The 26,662-nt window shown below is 51.4% G+C and overlaps 2 protein-coding genes across 2 annotated transcripts; both read left to right on the top strand.

Moving 5' to 3' along the window:
- The first annotated feature begins 1,038 nt into the window (after positions 1-1,038).
- On the top strand, positions 1,039-6,828 carry LOC120319429 (alpha-2-antiplasmin-like). Its single transcript, XM_039368265.1, has 8 exons — positions 1,039-1,189; positions 1,612-1,696; positions 2,502-2,853; positions 3,263-3,406; positions 4,231-4,434; positions 4,618-4,760; positions 5,374-5,581; positions 5,819-6,828. The coding sequence occupies exons 2-8, from the start codon at positions 1,631-1,633 to the stop codon at positions 6,127-6,129; spliced, it is 1,428 nt and encodes a 475-aa protein (XP_039224199.1). The 5' UTR covers positions 1,039-1,189; positions 1,612-1,630; the 3' UTR covers positions 6,130-6,828.
- A 13,325-nt stretch (positions 6,829-20,153) lies between these two features.
- Positions 20,154-26,289, top strand: LOC120319430 (alpha-2-antiplasmin-like). The gene is made up of 8 exons (XM_039368266.1): positions 20,154-20,308; positions 20,731-20,815; positions 21,879-22,230; positions 22,615-22,758; positions 23,522-23,725; positions 23,901-24,043; positions 24,650-24,857; positions 25,286-26,289. Exons 2-8 carry the CDS (start codon positions 20,750-20,752, stop codon positions 25,594-25,596), a joined length of 1,428 nt encoding a protein of 475 aa, XP_039224200.1. The 5' UTR covers positions 20,154-20,308; positions 20,731-20,749; the 3' UTR covers positions 25,597-26,289.
- The last annotated feature ends 373 nt before the right edge of the window (positions 26,290-26,662 follow it).

Below are 26,662 nucleotides of genomic sequence, written 5' to 3'. Positions count from 1 at the left end.
AGTAGGTGAGCCTGGCCTTACTCCAGACCTGTGACCGAAGTGACAACGGCTCTGAAAATGGGGGGGCACAGCAGCATCCCCAGGGTCAACTGATCAAAGTTCGAACACTTTAGCAACCGGCGGTTACAACACCTGCAGCGTCTGAGGCTCACGTGGTCCCCCTTTGCGACACAGCAGTGAGCATGGATCCGTTTCATGACCGCCAGATTCATTTAACTGCAGTGATTTGCTTAGCAGCCTGGCAAAAACGGTTGTAAAATAGGGCATGAGTCACAACCGCCTTTCTTAACAGTGGAAGTTCTCCGAATTACTCTTAAGTCAAGGCCTGCCTGGAGGCAGGTTAATCCCCCCAGGCTTGGGCAACTCCCAATCTGGCCTCTGGCCTGGGGGAGTCCCTTGCTGGGTAGGGAAACGGGTGGCCAGAGGGGGCTCCTGCCCTTCCCTCCTCTGGGGGCTGGATCCGCTGGCTTCTAAGAGGAGTGGGCCCAATCCTGCCTTCTCAAGGGCTGCCCCACGGAAGCCCCGCCTGACCTCTTTTGTCAAAGCACAGCAGTGGAGGTCTTCAGAGCTGCCCCTTTATTTTTATTTTAAATACTTTCTCTGGACCCTGGGCAGCTCGTGACCAGAGAAAGTTCTGGAAGGGGGGGGGAGGCTATGAATATCAATGATACGAACAGACTAGCCAGGATGTTCTTGTCTGTTTCTGAAGGGTGGGGACAGACACAGCAGGAGTGCCTGCAGGCCACCCTGGAACCCCTGGCCAAGAGAGAAGGTGCCTGAAGGCCCCCCTGGGGGGGGGGCTGCTGGTGTTGCACAGTTGCTGCCTGGAGTGAGGAGGGGGAAAGGGGGGGCATTGGGCTCCGGTTGCTTTCTGCCCACTTGTTCAGAGGAGCTCAGGAGGGGCCAAACATGCAAGAGAAGGTGGGGGGCTGGGCCACGTTCCCCTCCGCAGACAAGGTGCTTCCTCAAGGGCCCCGTCAAAGGGGGAGGTGCCAGGGGGGCTGCATTGCCCCTTGGACCTGAGATTCTGAACAAATGTTTAACCGGATACCGGAGAAAGTCAATATTTGCCTGCCAGGGGGAGAGGCGTTGCTGCTGGTCCCTGGTTAGGCTGGGGCTCTTCTGCCCCATTTAAGGGCCAGAGAGGGGCAGTGGCAGAGCTGTGGGGAAAAGCTGCTCAAGGAACAAGGTGAAGTAGGGGGCAGCAAGGGGGTGGACTGGCACAGGGGGCAGGAAAGCTGCCATCTTTGGGCTGGGCCACCATTGCCCTTTTTTGGCAGTGTGGAAATCCCTCTGTTTCCTGGGTTCTGGTGTTGGTTCTGGGTGGGGGAGACTGGTACTTCCCCCTCACACACACACACACACACACACACACACACACACACACACACACCAGGAGATGTGGCACTTCCTCCCAACTTCAGGGGGAGGTGGGGGAGAAGGGGCTGAGAAAGAAGCCCAACCAGGCCAGCCGCAGCCAGTGCCACTTGGTGCCAGGCCTGACCCCGTGGGTCCTGCAGGGGAAGGGAAGGGGGGGAGAACAGGCGCCTCAGTTTGGCCCCCTGGGACTCTAAAGTGCACCAGGTCAGCACAGCCTCTTGCCTCCTGCAGCCCCCTCCTCTGCTGCCTGATGGCTCTGCTGCTCTGGACGCTGCTGGCCACCTGCCTTCCTGCTCTGTGTGCTGGGTCAGACCAGGTGAGTTACAGCCTGCTTCCCTTTGAGAATTCTTCCGTGAGGAGGGAGGCTGCTCTGTTCTGCGGGAGAGGGAGGGTGCTCAGGGCGTGTCTCTGTTCGAAGCCAAAGAAGCAGGTTCAAATCCTGCTTCTCCAACCTGCAAGGAGGCACTGAGGTCAGCGAGGCAGCAAAACGCGACAGCTCAGGGCCAGGAAGTGGGGGGGCTTTGCTGGATTCTGACTGGCAGGCATGTGTGAAGGCCTCGCAGGCCCCCCCCCCAGAAGGGGCAGGCCCACTTGGGAACAAAGCCAGAGATGGGCAGCTCTTAGCCAAGCTCAGAGAAGGGCCAGAGGCAGGAAGAAGCAGGTCTGTGCTGGGATCTGATCTGATCCCATCTGCAGTGCGGGATCCATTCGTGTATCTCCTTTGAGGCCAGCTGTCCAGTGGGCTGCTTTAGACAGATCTTCCCCTTGAAGGGTGTCGCTCCACCTTCCCAGATGAGCCGAGATTAGCACAGGATTTAGCACAACAGACCAGCAATCAAGAAGTAAACAGTTCCCCGGTGAAGGAGCTGCCAACTCAAAGAACCAAACTAATATTGAACAACCGCCAAGAATGCAACCACCAACACTGACACATGTATAGCAACACTCAGCAAGCCGCCCTTCGTTCCAGCACTGATGAGGTTACCTAGCTGGGTAACGAAACGCCTGCCAGAAAGCAACCTGGCTCAGAGAGGACCCCCCAGGAGCTGCTTTGAACTGGAGGGGGGGCTCCTGGCAGGAGATTCAGAGATTCTTCTCTCCCCCCCCTCCTCCCCTTGCAGGTCACTGCTGCAGCGGTTCCCCCTGAAGACGGTCTGCTGCTACAGGCGGGAACGGAACCCGGGTCCCAGGGGGCCCTTCAAGGCCCCACAAAGCTGCCTCCCCACTTTCCAGATGAAGATGCCGGCCAGGGGGAGACGTTTCCGGACGGCCTCCCCAATTCTCTCGAGGGAGAGGAGGAGGGGGAGGAAGGCTGCCGGGACTGGGCCCTCTCTGGAAGCGCGGGCCAGATCGCCTCGGCCATGAGGGCCCTGGGGGTGGACCTCCTGCGGGAGATGGAGGCGGAGAAGGGCACGGGCAACACCATCTTCTCGCCCCTGAGTATCGCCCTGGCCCTCTCCCACCTGTCCTTAGGTAACACCGCCCGGAAGACCCTTCTCGGAGGGGGGAGGCTGACCCCCCCAGGCTGCTGGGGAGCACCCCTCAGGAAAGAGCCTCCTGCAGAGGCGCAGCTGTCCTCCTCCTCCTCCTCCTCCCGCTAATCCCAGCTGTCTCATTTGCTCTGCTGAGCTCCAGTTGCCACTAGTGCCAAGATGGCCATCCTGGATGCCATGGCAGACTCCCCAGGAATGAATGGGGGGGGAGAAGCCTTGCAGCCCCACTGCCCACAGACTACCAGCCCCCTCTGGTCCAAGCAGCTCACCCGGGGGAGGGGGGCTGCTCCTCTTACGCTGCCAAGGGTGGGTGGGCTCCTAAGGGCTGCTCCCCCAGACCCCCTTCGGCCACTGCTTCCCTGGCCCGGGCTGAGCCTGCCTTGTTTCAGGGGCTGCCAACGAGACCCAGAAGCACCTCCTGGAGGTCCTGCACATGGACTCTGTGCCCTGCCTCCACCAGGCACTGCGGGAGGTCACCCAGCATCTCCACCAGACGGCCCTCAGCATAGCCGGCCGCCTCTTCCTAAAGAAAGGTGAGCCATCCCTGTGGGCAAGAGGTGGGCAGCCACTTCAGCCCCTGTGTGTGTGTGTGTGTGTGTGTGTGTGTGTGTGTGTGAGAGAGAGAGAGAGAGAGAGAGAGAGAGAGAGAGAGACGCTTTGCCCCAGGAGGAGAGCGGCAGGGGGGGCACATTGCACTGCTGGGATTTGCCAAGATGGCCCTGGAGGGCAGTGAGAGCACCCGAGGCCTGCCCATCCGCCCAGGGTGCCAGTGCCGGCTGTCGGCAGATGAAATTCTCTAGGCTTCTTTTGGTGCCAGGCTGCCAGGCCACCTCGGATAGCCTTAGGAGGACACTTAATCTGCCTGGCCGTTTCTTCTGGACGGAGCAGTTACTAAATTTAAATCGGGAAAAAAGGCCGACCTAATCTCAGCGAAATTTATTTATTCACAAATAAACGCTACTCCGACACAACCGCGGCCCCTTAGAGTCAGGAAGGGCCTTCAGCCCATTCGGGGCCAGGGGACTGGGCATCACAGCCTCCCCTCCAGGAGGTGGCGCAGCAGTTAGAGTGCAGTACTGCAGGCCACTTTAGCTGACTGTGTTCAGCAGGTCAGCGGTTTAAATCTCACCAGCTCAAGGTTGACTCAGCCTTCCATCCTTCCGGGGTAGGTAAAATGAGGACCCAGATTGTTGGGGGCAATGTAAATATATATATATACATTGCTTACTGGTGTACACCGCTTAGAGAGTGCTCGCACTTAAAGCGGTATATAAGTCTCATAAATAAATAAATAAATAAGTTGGGGAGCGGTGAGGCCCCCCTGCTGGGCCTGACTCCCCTGCCTCCTTCTTCCCAGGCTTCCCGGTCAAAGACAAATTCCTGGAGGCGTCCCAGAGATTCTACGGAGCAAAGCCAGTCCTCCTTTCTGGGAACAGCACGGCTGACCTGAACGCCATCAACAGCTGGGTGAAAGAAGCCACCAATGGGAAGATCCCCATCATGCTGACCGAGCTGCCTCCCAACGTTTTGATGGTCCTTCTCAACGCGGTCTACTTCCAAGGTGGGCCTCTCCCGCCCGGCTGGGGGGGAAAGCCACCGCGGGCGATCTGGGTTTCTTCCAAACGGGACTGGAAGCCTGGAAGCCGAAGACCTTCAGCTCTGAGGGTGAAAGGACCAGCTTGGGAGAGGGGAAGGTCGCCGGCCTTTTGACCCTGGGCCTGATGTCCTCTCCGTCGTGGACCAGGGTTCTGGAAGACCAAGTTCGACCCCCTCCTGACGGAACGCAGCCTGGTCCACCTGGACAAGGAGACTGCGGTCTCCGTGGAGATGATGAAGGGACACATCTTCCCCCTGAGCTGGTTCACAATGGAGTCCCTGGAGGCCAAGGTAGAGGGGGGGCAGGCGGGCGAGGGGGGTGAGAGGAGAACCCAGATGTGAACTGTCCCAACTTGGCCAGTTAGAAAAGAAAGAAACCTGGTCCCTGATTAGCCAAAAGTAGACTTTACTAAAGCCAAAGTGGTTACAGAAGAAGCAAAGCTGGATCTGAGATTTTTGCATGCAAAGATAAGGTTAGCTTTCCCTTGTTCCAGGCCAACCCCCTGGTTATCAGTCACTGGCCAATGAGGTGTTAACGAATCATTTGGGAAATGGTCCCGTCTTTGCCACTGGGGCTGCACATTCTTTTGGTGTGACCTTGAGATGTGTGTCTGTGTGTCCTTGTGCTTCCCACAGGACTGTCTGCTTGGTTTCACTTCCTCCGAGCCCCCTCCCTGCCTGCCCATCCCCCACTGCTCCCTCCCCCCATTACTGATGCCAGGCTGCCATCTTGCCATCCGTAGCTTAGCAGAAGGGCAGCCATGACACCGGATGCTTTTGCATTCACTCGCCCCACCAGGAGGCCTCAGGGAGGCCCTGGTGGCTTCTGTGAGAGGGGGCCACCCACAGGCCCCCATGATTGTGCCTGCCTCCTTCCCAGACCCTCCTCTGCCCTTTCCTCCAGGTTGCCAAGTTCCCCTTTAAAGGCAACACCTCCTTCGTGGCCATCGTCCCCAGCCTCGACCAGCAGAAGAACTTCGCCCAGGTTCTGTCTGAGGTCCTCCAGCACAACCTGCAGACGTCGTTCCCCGAGGAGATGTCCACCAGGGTGAAGATGCCAAAGCTGAACTTAGAGGACCACATGGACCTCAATGAGGTCTTAACTCGGTTAGGTGAGACACACAGACGGGGCAGAAAGCCTGCAACTCCCGCCCCCCCTTCGCCCAGCTTCTTCTTGCTATCTATGTTGACTTTCCATCCAGAGTTTTTTTTTCTTCCTCCTCCTCCTCCTCCTCTAAAGCACCCTGTCCAGAAGAAGGAGATGAGCTGGTAGCTTCTGCAGGTAAAGCCCCATTTGATGGGCAAGGAGCTGCTCCCACTTCAGCTGCGCTCCCCTCTCTTCCCTCCAGGTCTTGGGGAGCTCTTTTCTGTCCCAGACCTCAGCCGCCTTGCCGAAGGGCCCCTCACGGTCTCCAGCATCACGCACCGGGCCGCCCTGGAGCTGTCCGAGGAGGGAGTGAAGGCGGCAGCGGCCACCAGCGTAGTGGGCGTCCGCTCTGCCTCAGTTTTCTCCCTCGACCGGCCCTTCATCTTCATGATCACAGAGGACGTGACGAGCATCCCGCTCTTCATGGGCACCATCCGGAATCCCCGGCCGGGGGCCCCCGTGGAGAAGCATGTCCTGCCTGCTAATCGCACACATCGCTTCCAGATGCCCTGAAGGGCCTCAGAGCTGCCTCCCCAGTCCCAGGCAGTCTGGCCTTCCAGAAGACCCCTCCCAGTGGCTGCCCACCCAAACGCATCACCCTCCCGGCTGGCATCTCAGGGCGGGGGTGGATCCCATCCCAATCTTGAAAGGGAGAGTGGGGCCCTTCCTTGGCCACTAGCGGGTCCTGGATGTGGATCCTGCACCTCAGCTTGCTGGACGCCTGGGCTCCCCTAGGCTCCCCATCCCTCCACTGGCCTGGCCTGGCCCCACATTGATTTCCCTTGGCCCCCCCCTCGCTAGTTTCCTTGGCACCAGGCTGGAGGGATGCCTCCCCCTCCCCTTTACTCAGACTGAACCCCTCTCTGTCCAAGAAGCCCCTCCTCAGTCCAAGCTGCACAGGCCTAACCCCCTCCCTTCGAAAGACCCCCCCACTACCTCCTGTCATTATTTCAGGGGCCCCTGCCTCAAAAAGGATAGAATGGCAATAATGGCACAACATCCCTGTGAGGTTGGAATGCGGACTAATTAACCGGCTGTCCGGAGAGCCTCCGAGGTCGTAATCCAATTCAAAATTCTCCTTCATGCTTGTGGAAACATAGAGTGAATAAGATGCGCAGCGGCACAGCTAAAGCCGAAACAAAGAGAGGATTGTTTTGAGCACTGAGAATTGGAAGGAAAATAATGCAAAATAAAACTGCAAATGTTGCAATGCCTTCATCTCCTTTGCGTCCAGCAGCAGAGCTACGTAGCCTCCTCGGACAAGGGGGGGGCTCTCCCATCAAGAGAGGGGGGGGTGGAAGTAGCCCTCAACTTAAACAATTGAGCCCCAAATTTCCACTGCTAAGTGAGACAGTTGTTAAGTGGGTTTTTCCCCCTTTTACGACCTTTCTTGTCACAGTTGTTAAGTGAATCACTGCGGTTGTTAAGCTGCTCACGCAGTTGTTAAGTGAATCTGGCTTCCCCATTGACTCTTTTGGCAGGAGGTCACAAAAGGGGATCGCAAGACTCTGGGACACTGTGACTATCACACTTACGAGTCGGTTGCTCAACGTCTGAATTTTGATCCCGTGACCAGGGAGATTGAATGGTCACTAAACAAACGGTTGTAAATCAAAGACTACCTGGAGCCAGCAGCAAGGGGCGATGGAGAGAGGATCCGGTCTCCACGGGGCATGAAGGCCAGAACCCCCAAATGACAGGGGACAGAGTTGGACGGGGCCTTTCCTATCTCATGCAAAGAGATTGCTGGATTTCACTTGAAACAGGCAGAATAAACTCCAAGGATAAGTCATATAAAATTACTTTATTCCAGACATCCTCAAGTCAATAACTTACAGTCACTGCAGAAGTTCTTCTAGAATGCAGATTGTAATCTGGACCCATCTCATAGGTAAAAGGATAATAGATTTCCCCATTCTTACGGAGCTCCTAACCCTCGTGGCTAGGATTCATGGAGAGATAATAGACTGGCACGTAAACAGGATATCCCGTAATAAAAACACAAGTCCCTCCCAGTGGCCAGTTAGAACACAGATCTGACCAAACAACTAAAACTACATTTCCCAGAAGGCCATCCTTAAGGGGACAGCACTTTAACCCTTAAAATGCTACTTGCTTTACACACCGTTCTTATTTCCTAAACTAGCTATATGCTCTGACCAGATGGCTATATATTGGACCAGCACACTCCCCACCTGGAATTATACAATTTCCACTATTAATTTTTCCACCAAGATCCTAAAGTATCAATTTTCAAATCAGAGGCCAAATTGTGTAAAATATTAATCTGGTGCTGGATGGTTCGTGAATTATCAGAAATATTGAAACAACACATCCCCTCAAAACTTTCACAACCCAAATGCTGATGTAGAAGCAAATAATCGATAGCAGCACGATTTTGCAAAATAGTTTTTCTCAAATTTTGCAGCTCATGGTTGATTGCTGACATAGCTGAAAAAGTAGCATTGTTTTTGCTAAATTACATACATTAGCATTAATGTTGAGGTGAGCATGAACAGCAGGTCCTGGCACACCCACTAAAGACATGGCCAATGCTACATATTCTGCTTTATTAAGTAAGGCTGTCTCAGAGTCACAAGTGCTGTCTAGCGTGACCCCACGTCGAGAATGGTTCAAGTGAACTTGTTGTTTGGAAAGCAAAACAGGAATCATCTGGCTGAGGCAACACTGTGCTTCACTAATATTGTTGTTGTTAATTGCGAAGTCGTGTCCGACCCATCGCGACCCCATGGACAACGTTCCTCCAGGTCTTCCTGTCCTCTATCATCTTCTGGAGTCCATTTAAGTTCACACCTCCTGCTTCAGTGACTCCATCCAGCCATCTCATTCTCTGTTGTCCCCTTCTTCTATTGCCCTCAATCTTTCCCAGCATTAGGCCCTTCTCCAGTGAGTCCTTCCTTCTCATTATGTGGCCAAAGTATTTGAGTTTCAACTTCAGGATCTGGCCTTCTAAAGAGCAGTCAGGGTTGATCTCTTCTAGGACTGACCGGTTTGAACGCCTTGCAGTCCAAGGGACTCGCAGGAGTCTTCTCCAGCACCAGAGTTCAAAGGCCTCCATTCTTTTGCGCTCAGCCTTTCTTATGGTCCAACTTTCACAGCCATACATTGCAACTGGGAAAACAATGGCCTGGACTATACGCACTTTTGTTGGCAGGGTGATGTCTCTGCTTTTTAGAATGCTGTCTAGATTTGCCATAGCTTTCCTCCCCAGGAGCAAGCGTCTTTTAATTTTTTGGCTGCAGTCCCCATCTGAGATGATCTTTGAGCCCAGAAAAATAAAATCTGTCACTACCTCCATTTCTTCTCCATCTATTTGCCAGGAATTGAGAGGGCCAGATGCCATGATTTTGGTTTTCTTAATGTTGAGTTTCAAGCCAACTTTTGCACTCTCCTTCTTCACTCGCATCAAGAGGCTCTTTAGTTCTTCTTCACTTTCTGCCATTAGAGTGGTATCATCTGCATATCTTAGGTTGTTGATATTTCTCCCAACAATCTTAATTCCAACTTTTGATTCATCTAGCCCTGCCTTTCTCATGAAGTGCTCTGCATATAAGTTAAATAGGCAAGGCGAAAGTAGGCCGGACTCCTTTTCCAATTTTGAACCAATCAGTGGTTCCGTGTCCAGTTCTCACTGTTGCTTCTTGACCCGCGTATAGGTTTCTCAAGAGACAAATGAGATGGTCTGGTACTCCCATCTCTTTAAGAACTTGCCACAATTTGTTGTGATCCACACAATCAAAGGCTTTTGCATAGTCAATGAAGCAGAAGTAGATGTTTTTCTGGAACTCCCTAGCTTTCTCCATGATCCAGCGTATGTTGGCAATTTGATCTCGAGTTCCTCTGCCTCTTCGAAATCCTGCCTGTACTTCTGGTAGTTCTCGATCCACATACTGCTGGAGTCTAGCTTGTAGGATTTTAAGCATAACTTTACTAGCATGTGAAATGAGTGCAATGGTGCGATAGTTTGAACATTCTTTGGCATTGCCTTTCTTTGGAATTGGAATGTAAACTGACCTTTTCCAATCCTGTGGCCACTGTTGAGTTTTCCAAATTTGCTGGCAAATTGAGTGTAGCACTTTTACTGCATCGTCTTTTAAGATTTTGAATAGCTCAGCTGGAATACTGTCACCTCCACTAGCTTTGTTGTTGCTCAGATTTTCTAAGGCCCATTTCACTTCACATTCTAGGATGTCTGGTTCGAGGTCAATGACCATCTCATTGTGGTTATCTGGGATGTTAAGCTCATTCTTATATAGTTCTTCTGTGTAGTTTTGCCATCTCTTCTTAATCTCTTCTGCCTCTGTTAGGTCTCTGCCATTTTGGTCCTTTATCATGCTCATCTTTGCATGAAACGTTCCTTTCATATCTCCAATTTTCTTGAAGAGATCTCTGGTCCTCCCTATTTTGTTGTTTTCTTCTATTTCTTTGCACTGTTCATTTAAGAAGGCATTCTTATCTCTTCTAGCTACTCTCTGGAATTCTGCATTCAATTGGGTGTATCTTTCTCTTTCTCCTTTGCCTTTCGCTTCCCTTCTTTCCTCAGCTATTTGCAAAGCTTCCTCAGACAGCCATTTTGCTTTCTTGCATTTCTTTTTCTTTGGGATGCTACTTCTTGTACAATGTTTTCTTTGGGATGCTACTTCTTGTACAATGTTGCGAACTTCCATCCATAGTTCTTCAGGCATTCTGTCTATCAGATCTAATTCCTTAAATCTATTTGTCACCTCTACTGTATATTCATCAGGGATATGATTTAGTTCATACCTGAGTGGCCTAGTACTTTTCCCTACTTTTTTCAATTTAAGCCTAAATTTTGCAACGAGAAGCTCATGATCTGAGCCACAGTCAGCTCCTGGTCTTGTTTTTACTGACTGTATAGAACTTCTCCATCTTTGGCTGAAGAGCACATAGTCAATCTGATTTCTATGTTGACCGTCTGGTGATGTCCATGTGTAGAGCCGTCTCTTGGGTTGTTGGAAAAGAGTGTTTGTTATGACCATCGTATTCTCTTGACACAATTCTATTAGCCTGTGCCCTGCTTCATTTTGTACTCCAAGGCCAAACTTGCCTGTTATTCCGGTTATCTTTTGGCTTCCTACCTTAGCATTCCAATCCCCCATGATGATAAGGACATCATTTTTTGGTGTTAATTCTATAAGGTGCTGTAGTGCTTCATAGAACCGGTCAATTTCATCCTCTTCAGCACCAGTGGTTGGGGCATAGATTTGGACTACTGTGATATTGAATGGTTTGCCTTGGATTCGAATTGAGATCATTCTGTCATTTTGGGGATTGTATCCCAGTATTGCTTTTCCTATTCTTTTATTGACTATGAAGGCTACTCCATTTCTTCTGAGGGATTCTTGCCCACAGTAGTATACCTGATGGTCATCTGCGTTAAATTCACCCATTCCTGTCCATTTTAGTTCGCTGATTCCTAAGATGTCGATGTTCAGTCTTGTCATCTCTTTTTTGACTACGTCTAGCTTGCCTTGATTCATGGATCTTACATTCCAGGTTCCTATGGAGAAAAAATCTTTACAGCATCGGACTTTCCTTTCACCACTAGATATATCCACAGCTGAGCGTCCTTTTGGCTTTGGCCCAGTCGCTTCATTCTTTCTGGCGCTACTAGTACTAGCCCTCTGCTCTTCCCCAGTAGCATATTGGACACCTTCCGACCTGAGGGGCTCAGCTTCCAGCGTCATATCTTTTTACCTTTTAGTACTGTCCATGGGGTTTTCATGGCAAAGATACTGGAGTGGTTTGCCATTTCCTTCTCCAGTGGATCACATTTTGTCAGAACTCTCTGCTATAACCTGTCCGTCTTGGGTGGCCCTGCACGGCATAGCTTATAGCTTCATTGAGTTACGCAAGCCCCTTCGCCACGACAAGGCAGTAATCCATAAAGGGGTAATAATATCATCAGGAATATAATTAAAAGTTTCTTGACCACATGTAAAAAACCATCTTTGCAGTAGCCAAACATGTCCAAAATGAAAGGAAGTCTCTTCAAAAGCTGTGCAGTTTAAAACAGGTGAGCTAATGCGATGACAGTGAGGTTTTTTACTTGAAGAAGTACAATTAACTATTTTTGCACGTTATATTTGCAGGGATTGCTACCACCGGGGTGTGCAAAGCAATAGCGTCAGATATAGCCTTATAGTTAAAGTTCCCATTGAGTAAAATTGTGCTATAGCCAATGAAGTTTTGAATTACTGCAGAAGGGGTGCAACCAAGGACTAAACATGTAGAAAGCAAATTTTCCATGTCATACACTTCAGATAAGCAAAAGACATCATTTTGTGTGATGTTAGCCAGCTGCACCCATAGATTTTGCTTCATTTGTTGCTCAAATGATTGTTTGGGTGGGATGACAGCTGCTGTTGTCAAAGGGCAGATGTTAACGATCAGACACAAACAAATGATGGCTAAGGAATTTGCAGTTAAAACCACAAAAATGGCAGCGCACAGGTTCCGGGGGTTTGCTCTACTTGTTGCTGCTGCAGCATTGCCTGTGCTTTGGCGGTCAAGTTCTTTACATCTCCCCACGTCACTGGCCGACTGGCATGCCGGGATCAGATTGGTCGCTGTGCCATCTGTAGAGTCACCCTTGCCATTTCTGGGACCAGGTCCAGGGACTGGTGCCATGACATCCCTGGCTGGGTAAACGAAATTTGCTGGAATCCACAAAGGTCCTGTAGGAGTAAGTACAGCAGCATACTCTCACCCGCAAGTGATCAGAGGGACCGGTCCCAACCATGCTTTGTCTGGTAAAGCCCAATAATATACCAGAGTCAGAGGCAAGCTTGTTTTCTGTTGAAAGTGTCTCTGATAAGTGGTGGAATTTTGAATGGAAACATTCAATTGGTGTAATGTAAATAATACTTTTTAACCTGTTGTGTTACCCATGACAAATTGGGTACCCTAGATCCGTCCTTTTTTATTTGTTTGTGAAGGCAGTCCTTAAAGGACCGTTTAGCACAGTGGTTCTCAACCTTTTTAATGCCGCAACCCCCAACCGGTCGTAAGTTGAGGACTACTCAACCGGTCGTAAGTCGAGGACTACTCAACTGGTGCAGCACTGTTTGCAGAATGGGACTTTTGGCGGGCTCAGCACGGCAGAGACAGCCTGGACAATTCCTATTGGCTTTTGAAAACCAATAGAATTAGACTCTATTCAAGAGAGTCTATTCTATTGGCTTTCAAAACCCAATAGAATAAAAGGGAGTAGCACAGCTAAGGAAAAGGGGAAAAAAATGGTGGACTGCGTTGTTTGGCGACCCCCGTGAAATGGTCGTTCGACCCCCAAATGGCGTCCACTGGCTTGGAACAGCAAGGGACAGGTCCCTTTTAAGAGCTCCGTGACCGACTGATTTGTGGCTGAACCACGGGAGTGGGAGCCACGTGGGCAGGTGGAGATCTGATGATCTGGGCTCTCTGCTGAGGGAGGGGCACCCGCAGGGGCCCCAGCTCAACCCTTCCCTGAGGCTGCCCCCCCCCCAAGAGCTGCGAAGGGCATTTGGGAAGTGTGGAAGCCTCAGCCGGGGTGCCTGGAGTTGGGCCTGGCTTCTTTTAACACCCCCCCCCGCCAGCTGCTTCAGGAAATGGAGTGGCCTAGAAGAGGGAAGGCTGGGATCCCACGTGAAGGGGGCAGTCCATGGAATCCCAGGGCTGACCGGCCTCCGCTTGGGGCACCAGAGCAGAGTGTAGCTCCCCCAGGGCGCTTTGTTCCGCTCTCCCCTTGGCCTGTCCCGACTTTGGGTCCAGCCTTGGATTCTCAGATCCGCCTCTGCTGCCCAGCCCTGTTGCAGGAAGGGGGCAGATGAAGGAGGCGAGGAGGGGCCGGGCTCTTTGTCCAGGGGGGTCAGAGCAGGTCAGCCTTGGGGATCCCTTGAGCTGAAGCCCTTCCGGAATCCCTGACAACCCCCTGACCCCAGTTGCTGCCTTGGCCTTGGGGGCGCAACTCCCCCTTCCTCTAAATCAGTGGTTCTCAACCTTTTTAATGCCGCAACCCCCAACCGGTCGTAAGTCGAGGACTACTCAACTGGTGCAGCACCGTTTGCAGAATGGGACTTTTGGCGGGCTCAGCAGGGCAGAGACAGCCTGGCAGTTCCTATTGGCTTTTGAAAGCCAATGGAATTAGATTCTATTCAAGAGAGTCTATTCTATGGAATAGACTAAAGCCAATAGACTAAAAGGGAGTAGTACAGCTAAGGAAAAGGGGGGGGGAATGGTGGACTGCGCTGTTTGGCGACCCCCATGAAATGGTCATTCAACCCCAAATGGGGTCCCGACCCACAGGTTGAGAACCATTGGTTTAGCACATTCCACGATGGCTTGACCCGTGGAATGATAGGAAAGACCATGAGTAAAAACAATATTCCAGGTTGTGCAAAATTGCAAAAAGGCCACTGAAGAATAGGCTGGCCCATTATCAGTTTTTAAGGAAGAGGGCTTACCCAGGGCTGTAATGCCCGAAAAAAGATGAGAAATAACATGTGCAGCGTGGCCCAAATTGCTCCTGAATAGGTATCAATAGATAAATGAATATATTTCCAGGGAGCTAAAGAGGGAACATGGGTAACATCCATTTGCCATAGTTGATTAGAGGCAAAACCACGGGGATTAGGAAGACATAAAAAAAATTAGGCCCAGGAAGGGAGGAGTAACTACATATATGAGAAATAAAATATAAATGTTTTCAGTCTTGTAGCAGCTGCTGTAAAGGGAAAAACAAAGTCATAAGATTGGGGTCGATCCTGGGCGTGATGTAAGCACCTGGAAGATTAAAAATAAGTTGGCGCACATAATGAGAGTCAGAGATTAAAAGGCTGTTGATAAAAGGTCTGAAAAGCTAAAATAGCAGCAGATAATTCTGAGCATTGTGGTGAGGACTGTATTGCAGTGTAGGACACTTTCCAGGTATCCTCATGAGGATCCTTGTAAACAATTGCTCCTCTCGTTCGCCCTCCTTCGGAAAAAACAATAGGAGCTTGTGGCAAGGGAGAAGGAGAAAGCAGTGGGCGGACAGGAAAGGAAAAAGTTATTAAAGAAGCAAGTCAAGGATCTTTAGGCAGATGATATGAAATACAGCCTATATAGTCAGTTAAAGCACACTGAAGAGATAAGTTATTCTGAAAATAAAATTGAAAATCAGATTCTGAGATAGGAAGAACAATATAATCAAATCAGTTCCATTTCAACGGCAAGCTCGTGTGCTCCCTAAGGTTATTATTTCAGCAACCACCTGGATAAAAAATAAAACATTTTGGGATGTGGTGTGGGGTAAGTAAAGTCATTCAATACAATATATTTTTTGCACTTCTATCACAGTTAATACTCCGGTAGGTAATTTACTAGTAGGAAAAATCAAAAATGTTACTGACAATTTTTATGTGGAATTCTGTCCACAAATTGAGTACTCATGATGTCATTAATTTGTTCCACTGTGGCAAGTGCTACAGGTGGAACTACAATGAGATCTCCAGGATGTTGTCCTTTGGTCAATAAATCAAATAATGGACTGAGTAAATTTGAATTTCTGAAAGCCAATTAGATTGTATCTTTATTTATTTATTTATTTATTTATTTATTTATTTATTTATGAGACTTATATACCGCTTTAAGTGTAAGCACTCTCTAAGCGGTGTACACCAGTAAGCAATGTATATATATATTTACATTGCCCCCAACAATCTGGGTCTTCATTTTACCTACCCCGGAAGGATGGAAGGCTGAGTCAACCTTGAGCCGGTGAGATTTGAACTGCTGACCTGCTGAACACAGTCAGCTAAAGTGGCATGCAGTACTGCACTCTAACTGCTGCGCCACCTCGGTTCTTTGATGCTCCAATTAAAATATCATCCATATAATGATATATCAAAACCAATGGATGATGTTTGCGAAAAGGAGCCAATGTTGCAGCAACATAAAGCTGACATAATGTGGGACTGTTTAGCATTCCTTGTGGCAAAACTGTCCAGTGATAACATTTATTAGGTTCTGAATGATTCACTGCAGGCACAGTAAATGCAAACTTTTCCTGAGAGTGGGCATCCAATTTAATCAAATTCCATTCAGATGGAAACAAATTTCCAGTAAATAGGTGAAACAATTACAAATCTAAGCGAAACAATTCAGAGTCATTTCTTTTGGTTGATGGATATATAGGTTTAACTAAACAATTTAAACTCAACAATTTCCCCCCCCCCAAAAAAAAATATTGTCCAACAATTACTGTTTCCTCTTTCGAGTAAAAAATTTGCAAGCCGAAACTGCAAGAGTGGGTATCAAATTTCAGATCCATTCCACCCTTCCCAAATCGCAATTCTAAGCAGAGAAAAAAAGTTTTAAATGAACAGCTCCCCCTTCTTCTTTCTGTCTCTCTCGCTCTTAAAGCAACACAGCCAGCAGAGAGACGAAAGAGACAGAAAAAAATCTCACCACCCAAAAATAGTTTTCTCTCCTTCATATGCATTTTCCATAAATTCTCTCACACATCCTCCATAGAACTCTTCTCAGGCAAACAATATTACTTTTCAATTTACTTTTACAACAATAAAATCTGCAATTTACTATTTTTTTTCACAGCCTGGGAGTGGATGGGGGGGTGGGGTTTGAGGGCTAACACACACTTAGGTATCAACAAATTAATTCATTCAGTTCCATGCTAACTACTTGCATAAACAATTCCACATACAAATATTTCATTTCATACTTTCTCCAGGCAAACTATTTATTTTTTAATAAGGCCTTTTTGTATTGTTGTTATCAGAGAGGGTTTGACCCTCTTCCAAGTCTTGGAAATAACACAGAACAACACAGACAAACGTATATACGCAAATATTATTAAAACAACGTTTATTTAAACATACGGCTTGTCCTGCAAGAAGCGAGAAAAATCATGTGATTCCAACCAAACATGGTTTTTATAGGGCCCTTTAATAATCTATTTTTCTCACTATTACAAGCCCAAGCATAATGTTCTGGGTGGCCACACACACACACACATATACAAACTGGCCATTAAATGACATGAGCAACGCTCGCAGGTGTGGGTCCATATGGCCAACAACAATCACACGTTCGACCTTGCCGGGGTAGAGGCCATCGCACAGGATTTCTCCAAAGGTGGCCGATTACTGAAGGAGGCTGGGCTGTCGGATGAACATTCAATTAATCGCCACATAGATTTACTGCCTGCTTATCAGGCACTAAGGAAGTGGGAACAACAACACAACAACCCACAACGAGTACAACGGGTACAGCCTATGCAAGACCAGAACCGCTGTCTCATACAACAGCAAATAAATATGACTGGCAAAAGGGGAGAAATCCCCAGCACGATTCATACAGGAATCAGTGATGGGAAGCAGAGTGCCATACTCACAACAAGGGATGGCCACAAGACAGGATGCACTGGGGGATCATCCTATAGCAAAGTGTACCCAGATATCCCCAAAGCAGGCAAAGAGAGCGGCAATAAGAGAGGCGGTAATCCCTGAACTTACAAATATACAAACGGATGCAAGACTATTAGAAGTAATAGGGTCAGCTGGGGCGGGCAGACCAGTGATGCATTCTATGAGCAGAGCACATAAACTGCCAGTCTTATGAGCAGGCTTTCAAACCTCTGGCATTCCACTCTGATGACGTTGGTAGTTAGCTGACGAAAGCTAAGTTTATCAAACAGTTGTTAGTTTATTAAACAGTTGTTTTTATTTATCCCAGTGTTCGACTACTTCTCTCAACATACATATATATATATAAACAAAACACACTACATATCAACACAAAGCACCACCAGATATTGTCTGACAGGGTTAAACTTAACAGCCACTTGAAGTTTCAAAACATTCCAATTGTTCAAAACACATTGCAGAGGAGTACATTTTGAGTTAATTTATGTCTTTAAATTACTCTGACATTCCCCATATTATTTTTTTCCTACTTCAAGATAGTTCCTCTAATATTTTCTTGGTGGAGGTGTACGATGGCTGGGAAGAAGCAAAAGAATTAGCCTCTTCAGAAAGAGCTGGAGATCCAATTAAAGATGCTTCAGGAGGGAGAAGGGGGCTGGTAGTTAATTGCTGCCCTTCTGAAGCATCTCAGCCATATTCTTCCACTGCCTGATGGCACTGATACCATCGATGTAAGATCTGTACTGGAGCCCGAGGGTCAAGATGTAAAGTATGCCCTATCTTTTCCCAATCTCGTAGCCTAAGCGTCCGGCGCTCAGGATTCCAAGGGCAATGTTTCCCTACCTCATCCACCATCTTCCTTAGGTCTGCCTCAGGCTCTGTCACGCCTGATTTATGTAGCAGGAATCTGAGTTCCTGTGCCTGTTTCTGCTGGTGCTGAGATAACTTGCAACCCATACTTACCACTGAGGGGTCCCGTAGGACGAAAGTGCACTTAGGGGTCTATTCCAGATGATAGTAAGTATGTTGGCTGTTGCTCTTCCCCGGAGGGGGTCCCAAATGTCCCATCTGTCCCTGTTCGGGGGCCAGCTATAGTAATCAGTGCTCAGTCATTGCAGGGTGCAAATATGGCTGACTGCTTTCGCAGTGTTTATTGCCTTATATACAGGTATTCAAATAGCATAAAGTAAGATGGCATCAGCATAGCAACAGCAGTTCTATTGGTGAAACCCCTTGCCAATCCTTAAGAGGTCCCAGCCAGGGAGCAGTTTCTACCACATCCTGTTGATGTAACCAGGCTGATATCATGTGAACCAGGTGATATCATGTACCAGCCTGTGGTATTTCTCTACATTGCCATGGTGATGTGAATGGATGAGATCATGTAGAGAGAAGAGGCATGCAGGCTTTGGAGGGGCAGTTTGCTGCTCACGACCTCTACCTGGCCCCCATCTCTACACAAAGGTGTCAGGGGCATCTACTCCCAACAGAAGCAGGATTTCGGCTTCAGGATCTAGGGCAAGGAGGTGATCCACCATGTGCACCACGTGAGGTATGGTGCGTGCTACCTCTGGTGTTGGAATTTGACTGCAATCATCTGGTAAGGCATCCCATTCTAGCAATGGCGGCAATAGGAACTATGAACTCCCATCTAACGACTCTATGCGGAGTCCGATGACTTTCCTCCCCGCCATGCTCTGGGGCACAGTGCACGTTGATATTGTGAAAGGTGTCTCTTCAATTGAGAGTTCACTTGGAAATGGTGAGTAGCCACATACTGATGTGCAGTTGACACTCGCAGTTGCCTCTGGGTGCACTTTGGAGCCATGCTAAGCTTCTTGGTCAAAGGAGGAGTAGAAGTTGCTTGTTGTAGCTGCTCAGAATCTGGATGCAGGGCTCCCGGGTGCTTGTCACTCTTGCATGAGTGACACTTCACCTTAGCTGTGTAAGCTTTGGCCACATGTTCCGTAGGCTCACAGCATTTGAAGCAGACCCCATACTCCCCCAAATCCAACCTTCTTCTCCAGGATGTTGGAGGATACATTGGTGCTGTGCAGGATTTGCCGTCAGGCTGAGGTGGGTCAATGTTGAAGTTGCTAGGAGCACGATCAGTGGCTTCACGTTGATACTCATAGGCATTGCTCCCAAGAGCAGAAGGATGGGCCAAAGATGGCTGGAAGTTTTCTTCAGAGTACTCTTTGATGAGGGTAATTTCCCGTGGCACAGACAAGGGGCCTTGAAGGTCTGGCCAGAATTCTGATGCCATTGCATTGAGCTTAGGAATCATGGCTTCTTGTGTGCCCACCTACTGGGGAGTCGATGTTGCAGCTGGACCAAGGGGGGGGGGTGTCTCTCGCAATTCAGATGGTATGATGTTGGCTTTCTGGCTGGTTTGCACATCTGGTGGTTGAGATTCTCCTTCTTGTCCACTTGGTTTCGGAAGATTTGTAGTCATTCGTGACGCTCCTACCAGCTCATGTAGCGCATTCTGATCATCCACATAGGCCTTGACGCAGCTATACAGGCTTCCTATTTCTAGCCCTTCCAAATTGTGCATGGAGGGCTGCCCCACGGAAGCCCGGCCTGACCTCTTTTGTCAAAGCACAGCAATGGGAGTCTTCAGAGCTGCCCCTTTATTTTTATTTTAAATACTTTCTCTGGACCCTGGGCAGCTCGTGACCAGAGAAAGTTCTGGAAGGGGGGGGGAGGCTATGAATATCAATGATACGAACAGACTAGCCAGGATGTTCTTGTCTGTTTCTGAAGGGTGGGGACAGACACAGCAGGAGTGCCTGCAGGCCACCCTGGAACCCCTGGCCAAGAGAGAAGGTGCCTGAAGGCCCCCCTGGGGGGGGGGGGCTGCTGGTGTTGCACAGTTGCTGCCTGGAGTGAGGAGGGGGAAAGGGGGGGCATTGGGCTCCGGTTGCTTTCTGCCCACTTGTTCAGAGGAGCTCAGGAGGGGCCAAACATGCAAGAGAAGGTGGGGGGCTGGGCCACGTTCCCCTCCGCAGACAAGGTGCTTCCTCAAGGGCCCCGTCAAAGGGGGAGGTGCCAGGGGGGCTGCATTGCCCCTTGGACCTGAGATTCTGAACAAATGTTTAACCGGATACCGGAGAAAGTCAATATTTGCCTGCCAGGGGGAGAGGCGTTGCTGCTGGTCCCTGGTTAGGCTGGGGCTCTTCTGCCCCATTTAAGGGCCAGAGAGGGGCAGTGGCAGAGCTGTGGGGAAAAGCTGCTCAAGGAACAAGGTGAAGTAGGGGGCAGCAAGGGGGTGGACTGGCACAGGGGGCAGGAAAGCTGCCATCTTTGGGCTGGGCCACCATTGCCCTTTTTTGGCAGTGTGGAAATCCCTCTGTTTCCTGGGTTCTGGTGTTGGTTCTGGGTGGGGGAGACTGGTACTTCCCCCTCATACACACACACACACACACACACACACACACACACACACACACCAGGAGATGTGGCACTTCCTCCCAACTTCAGGGGGAGGTGGGGGAGAAGGGGCTGAGAAAGAAGCCCAACCAGGCCAGCCGCAGCCAGTGCCACTTGGTGCCAGGCCTGACCCCGTGGGTCCTGCAGGGGAAGGGAAGGGGGGGAGAACAGGCGCCTCAGTTTGGCCCCCTGGGACTCTAAAGTGCACCAGGTCAGCACAGCCTCTTGCCTCCCGCAGCCCCCTCCTCTGCTGCCTGATGGCTCTGCTGCTCTGGACGCTGCTGGCCACCTGCCTTCCTGCTCTGTGTGCTGGGTCAGACCAGGTGAGTTACAGCCTGCTTCCCTTTGAGAATTCTTCCGTGAGGAGGGAGGCTGCTCTGCTCTGCGGGAGAGGGAGGGTGCTCAGGGCGTGTCTCTGTTCGAAGCCAAAGAAGCAGGTTCAAATCCTGCTTCTCCAACCTGCAAGGAGGCACTGAGGTCAGCGAGGCAGCAAAACGCGACAACTCAGGGCCAGGAAGTGGGGGGGCTTTGCTGGATTCTGGCTGGCAGGCATGTGTGAAGGCCTCGCAGCCCCGCCTCCCAGAAGGGGCAGGCCCACTTGGGAACAAAGCCGGAGATGAGCAGCTCTTAGCCAAGCTCAGAGAAGGGCCAGAGGCAGGAAGAAGCAGGTCTGGCACAGGAGGGTTGAGTCAGCCCTGGGGGCAAAGGGGAAGGTCCTCCCCAGGGCAGGAAGGCCACCCAGGGGAGATCAGCACGTGCCCAAATGATGCGAAGGGCAGTTGGGGGAGGAAACGGGGGTCTTTGTGCTGGGCAGGTGGGCAAGGGGGGGTCCCTCTGTAGGCCAAGACCAGGCTGTGAATGGCCTCCTTCGGTTGGGTGAGCAGTTCCCACAGTCTGCGGCTGGCACTGTGGAGTGACGACATGCAGCCGTGTGCTGGGATCTGATCTGATCCCATCTGCAGTGCGGGATCCATTCGTGTATCTCCTTTGAGGCCGGCTGTCCAGTGGGCTGCTTTAGACAGATCTTCCCCTTGAAGGGTGTCGATCCACCTTCCCAGATGAGCCGAGATTAGCACAGGATTTAGCACAACAGACCAGCAATCAAGAAGTAAACAGTTCCCCGGTGAAGGAGCTGCCAACTCAAAGAACCAAACTAATATTGAACAACCGCCAAGAACGCAACCACCAACACTGACACATGTATAGCAACACTCAGCAAGCCGCCCTTCGTTCCAGCACTGATGAGGTTACCTAGCTAGGTAACGAAACGCCTGCCAGAAAGCAACCTGGCTCAGAGAGGACCCCCCAGAAGCTGCTTTGAACTGGAGGGGGGGCTCCTGGCAGGAGATTCAGAGATTCTTCTCTCCCCCCCTCCTCCCCTTGCAGGTCACTGCTGCAGCGGTTCCCCCTGAAGACGGTCTGCTGCTACAGGCGGGAACGGAACCCGGGTCCCAGGGGGCCCTTCAAGGCCCCACAAAGCTGCCTCCCCACTTTCCAGATGAAGATGCCGGCCAGAGGAAGACGTTTCCGGACGGCCTCCCCAATTCTCTCGAGGGAGAGGAGGAGGGGGAGGAAGGCTGCCGGGACTGGGCCCTCTCTGGAAGCGCAGGCCAGATCGCCTCGGCCATGAGGGCCCTGGGGGTGGACCTCCTGCGGGAGATGGAGGCGGAGAAGGGCACGGGCAACACCATCTTCTCGCCCCTGAGTATCGCCCTGGCCCTCTCCCACCTGTCCCTAGGTAACACCGCCCGGAAGACCCTTCTCGGAGGGGGAGCACCCCTCAGGAAAGAGCCTCCTGCAGAGGCATAGCTGTCCTCCTCCTCCTCCTCCTCCTCCCGTTAATCCCAGCTGTCTCATTTGCTCTGCTGAGCTCCAGTTGCCACTAGTGCCGAGATGGCCCTCCTGGATGCCATGGCAGACTCCCCAGGAATGAATGGGGGGGGAGAAGCCTTGCAGCCCCACTGCCCACAGACTACCAGCCCCCTCTGGTCCAAGCAGCTCACCCGGGGGAGGGGGGCTGCTCCTCTTACACTGCCAAGGGTGGGTGGGCTCCTAAGGGCTGCTCCCCCAGACCCCTTCGGCCACTGCTTCCCTGGCCCGGGCTGAGCCTGCCTCATTTCAGGGGCCGCCAACGAGACCCAGAAGCACCTCCTGGAGGTCCTGCACATGGACTCCGTGCCCTGCCTCCACCAGGCACTGCGGGAGGTCACCCAGCATCTCCACCAGACGGCCCTCAGCATAGCCGGCTGCCTCTTCCTAAAGAAAGGTGAGCCATCCCTGTGGGCAAGAGGTGAGCAGCCACTTCAGCCCCTGTGTGTGTACGTGTGTGTGTGTGTGTGTGTGTGTGAGAGAGAGAGACTTTGCCCCAGGAGGAGAGCGGCAGGGGGGGCACATTGCACTGCTGGGCATTGCCAAGATGGCCCTGGAGGGCAGTGAGAGCGCCCGAGGCCTGCCCATCTGCCCAGGGTGCCAGTGCCGGCTACCGGCAGATGAAATCCTGAGGCCTCTTTTGGTGCCAGGCTGCCAGGCCGCCTCGGATAGCCTTAGGACGGCACTTAATCTGCCTGGCCATTTCTTCTGGACGGTGCAGTTACTAAATTTAAATCAGGGGGAAAAGGCTGATATAATCTCAGAAGAGAATCAGCCCTTTTCTGTTACATCGCAATTATCTTCTAGATTGTGAAGACTTTTGACCCGCTCTTTAAACCCCTCAATTTTACCTCAGGTTCAGGCTACGATGGGGATATCAAAATGACAGCTGCTCTCCTTCAGGGGAAAATGTGGCCAGGATCCCAGGAATGCAGTTCTTATTTCTCTTTTTAAAAGTATTTTTTCTGCTGAAAAAAATAAGCAAAATTTATTTATTCACAAATAAACGCTACTCCGACACAACCGCGGCCTCTTAGAGTCAGGAAGGGCTGTCAGCCCATTTGGGGCCAGGGGACTGGGCATCGCAGCCTCCCCTCCAGGAATTGGGGAGCGGTGAAGCCCCCCTGCTGGGCCTGATTCCCCTGCCTCCTTCTTCCCAGGCTTCCCGGTCAAAGACAAATTCCTGGAGGCTTCCCAGAGATTCTACGGAGCAAAGCCAGTCCTCCTTTCTGGGAACAGCACGGCCGACCTGAACGCCATCAACAGCTGGGTGAAAGAAGCCACCAATGGGAAGATCCCCATCATGCTGACTGAGCTGCCTCCCAACGTTTTGATGGTCCTTCTCAACGCGGTCTACTTCCAAGGTGGGCCTCTCCCGCCCGGCTGTGGGGGAAAGCCACCGCGGGCGATCTGGGTTTCTTCCAAACGGGACTGGAAGCCGAAGACCTTCAGCTCTGAGGGTGAAAGGACCAGCTTGGGAGAGGGGAAGGTCGCCGGCCTTTTGACCCTGGGCCTGATGTCCTCTCTGTCGTGGACCAGGGTTCTGGAAGACCAAGTTCGACCCCCTCCTGACGGAACGCAGCCTGTTCCACCTGGACAAGGAGACTGCGGTCTCCGTGGAGATGATGAAGGGACACATCTTCCCCCTGAGCTGGTTCACAATGGAGTCCCTGGAGGCCGAGGTAGAGGGGGGGCAGGCGGGCGAGGGGGGAGAGGAGCCCCTGGATGTGAACTGTCCCAACTTGGCCAGTTAGGAAAGAAAGACCCCTGGTCCCTGATTAGCCAAAAGTAGATTACAGCCAAAGTGGTTACAGAAGAAGCAAAGCTGGATCTGAGATTTTTGCATGCAAAGATAAGGTTAGCTTTCCCTTGTTCCAGGCCAACCCCCTGGTTATCAGTCACTGGCCAATGAGGTGTTAACGAATCATTTGGGAAATGGTCCCCGTCTTTGCCACTGGGGATGCACATTCTTTTGGTGTGACTTTGAGATGTGTGTCTGTGTGTCCTTGTGCTTCCCACAGGACCGTCTGCTTGGTTTCATTTCCTCCGAACCCCCTCCCTGCTTGCCCATCCCCCACTGCTCCCTCCCCCATTACTGATGCCAGGCTGCCATCTTGCCATCCGTAGCTTAGCAGAAGGGCAGCCATGACACCGGGTGCTTTTGCATTCACTCGCCCCACCAGGAGGCCTCAGGGAGGCCCCGGTGGCTTCTGTGAGAGGGGGCCACCCACAGGCCCCCGTGATTGTGCCTGCCTCCTTCCCAGACCCTCCTCTGCCCTTTCCTCCAGGTTGCCAAGTTCCCCTTTAAAGGCAACACCTCCTTCGTGGCCATCGTCCCCAGCCTCGACCAGCAGAAGAACTTCGCCCAGGTTCTGTCTGAGGTCCTCCAGCACAACCTGCAGACGTCGTTCCCCGAGGAGATGTCCACCAGGGTGAAGATGCCGAAGCTGCACTTAGAGGACCACATGGACCTCAATGAGGTTTTAACTCGGTTAGGTAAGAGACACACAGACGGGGCAGAAAGCCTGCAACTCCCGCCCCCCCTTCGCCCAGCTTCTTCTTGCTATCTATGTTGACTTTCCATCCAGAGTTTTTTTTTCTTCTTCTTCTTCTTCTTCTTCTTCTTCGTCTTCTTCTTCTTCTTCTTCTTCTTCTTCTTCTTCTTCTTCTTCTTCTTCTTCTTCTTCTTCTTCTTCTTCTTCTTCTTCTTCTTCTTCTTCTTCTTCTTCTTCTTCTTCTTCTTCTTCTTCTTCTTCTTCTTCTTCTTCTTCCTCCTCCTCCTCCTCCTCCTCCCCCTCCTCCTCCTCCTCCAAAGCACCCTGTCCAGAAGAAGAAGAAGGGCTGGTAGCTTCTGCAGGTAAAGCCCCATTTGATGGGCAAGGAGCTGCTCCCACTTCAGCTGCGCTCCCCTCTCTTCCCTCCAGGTCTTGGGGAGCTCTTTTCTGTCCCAGACCTCAGCCGCCTTGCCGAAGGGCCCCTCACGGTCTCCAGCATCAAGCACCGGGCCGCCCTGGAGCTGTCCGAGGAGGGAGTGAAGGCGGCAGCGGCCACCAGCGTAGTGGGCGTCCGCTCTGCCTCAGTTTTCTCCCTCGACCGGCCCTTCATCTTCATGATCACAGAGGACGTGACGAGCATCCCGCTCTTCATGGGCACCATCCGGAATCCCCGGCCGGGGGCCCCCGTGGAGAAGCATGTCCTGCCTGCTAATCGCACACATCACTTACAGATGCCCTGAAGAGCCTCAGAGCTGCCTCCCCAGTCCCAGGCAGTCTGGCCTTCCAGAAGACCCCTCCCAGTGGCTGCCCACCCAAGCGCATCACCCTCCCGGCTGGCATCTCAGGGCGGGGGTGGATCCCATCCCAATCTTGAAAGGGAGAGTGGGGCCCTTCCTTGGCCACTAGCGGGTCCTGGATGTGGATCCTGCACCTCAGCTTGCTGGACGCCTGGGCTCCCCTAGGCTCCCCATCCCTCCACTGGCCTGGCCTGGCCCCGCATTGATTTCCCTTGGCCCCCCCCTCGCTAGTTTCCTTGGCACCAGGCTGGAGGGATGCCTCCCCCTCCCCTTTAGTCAGACTGAACCCCTCTGTCCAAGAAGCCCCTCCTCAGTCCAAGCTGCACAGGCCTAACCCCCTCCCTTCAAAAGACCCCCCCCACTGCCGCCTGTCATTGTTTCAGGGGCCCCTGCCTCAAAAAGGATAGAATGGCAATAATGGCACAACAACCCTGTGAGGTTGGAATGCGGACTAATTAACCAGCTGTCCGGAGAGCCTCCGAGGTCGTAATCCAATTCAAAATTCTCCTTCATGCTTGTGGAAACATAGAGTGGATAAGATGCGCAACGGCACAGCTAAAGCCGAAACAAAGAGAGGATTGTTTTGAGCACTGAGAATTGGAAGGAAAATAATGCAAAATAAAACTGCAAATGTTGCAATGCCTTCGTCTCCTTTGTGTCCGGCAGCAGAGCTACGTAGCCTCCTCGGACAAGAGGGGGGCTCTCCCATCAAGAGAGGGGGGATGGAGGTAGCCCTCAACTTAAACAATTGAGCCCCAAATTTCCACTGCTAAGTGAGACAGTTGTTAAGTGGGTTTTCCCCTCTTTTACGACCTTTCTTGTCACAATTGTTAAGTGAATCACTGCGGTTGTTAAGCTGCTCACGCAGTTTTTATGTGAATCTGGCTTCCCCATTGACTCTTTTGGCAGGTCACAAAAGGGGATCGCAAGACTCTTGGACACTGTGACCGTCACACATACGAGTCGGTTGCCCAACGTCTGAATTTTGATCCCGTGACCAGGGAGGTGC

This window comes from Crotalus tigris, unplaced genomic scaffold (assembly GCF_016545835.1).
Source record: "Crotalus tigris isolate CLP2741 ecotype Arizona unplaced genomic scaffold, ASM1654583v1 scf7180000020724.653033, whole genome shotgun sequence".
NCBI classification, from domain to species: domain Eukaryota; kingdom Metazoa; phylum Chordata; class Lepidosauria; order Squamata; family Viperidae; genus Crotalus; species Crotalus tigris.
Note: the sequence above shows the minus strand (reverse complement) of the source record. Positions and strands in the feature narration are given on the sequence as shown.

Excerpts from the sequence above, each read along its gene's own strand:
- LOC120319430 (XM_039368266.1), top strand. The coding sequence starts at position 20,750 with ATGGCTCTGCTGCTCTGGACGCTGCTGGCCACCTGCCTTCCTGCTCTG. Across the intron at positions 20,816-21,878 it reads TGTGTGCTGGGTCAGACCAG|GTCACTGCTGCAGCGGTTCC; the intron begins GTGAGTTACAGC and ends CTCCCCTTGCAG. Across the intron at positions 24,044-24,649 it reads TGGAGTCCCTGGAGGCCGAG|GTTGCCAAGTTCCCCTTTAA; the intron begins GTAGAGGGGGGG and ends CCTTTCCTCCAG.
- LOC120319429 (XM_039368265.1), top strand. The coding sequence starts at position 1,631 with ATGGCTCTGCTGCTCTGGACGCTGCTGGCCACCTGCCTTCCTGCTCTG. Across the intron at positions 2,854-3,262 it reads CCTCTCCCACCTGTCCTTAG|GGGCTGCCAACGAGACCCAG; the intron begins GTAACACCGCCC and ends GCCTTGTTTCAG. Across the intron at positions 5,582-5,818 it reads TGAGGTCTTAACTCGGTTAG|GTCTTGGGGAGCTCTTTTCT; the intron begins GTGAGACACACA and ends TCTTCCCTCCAG.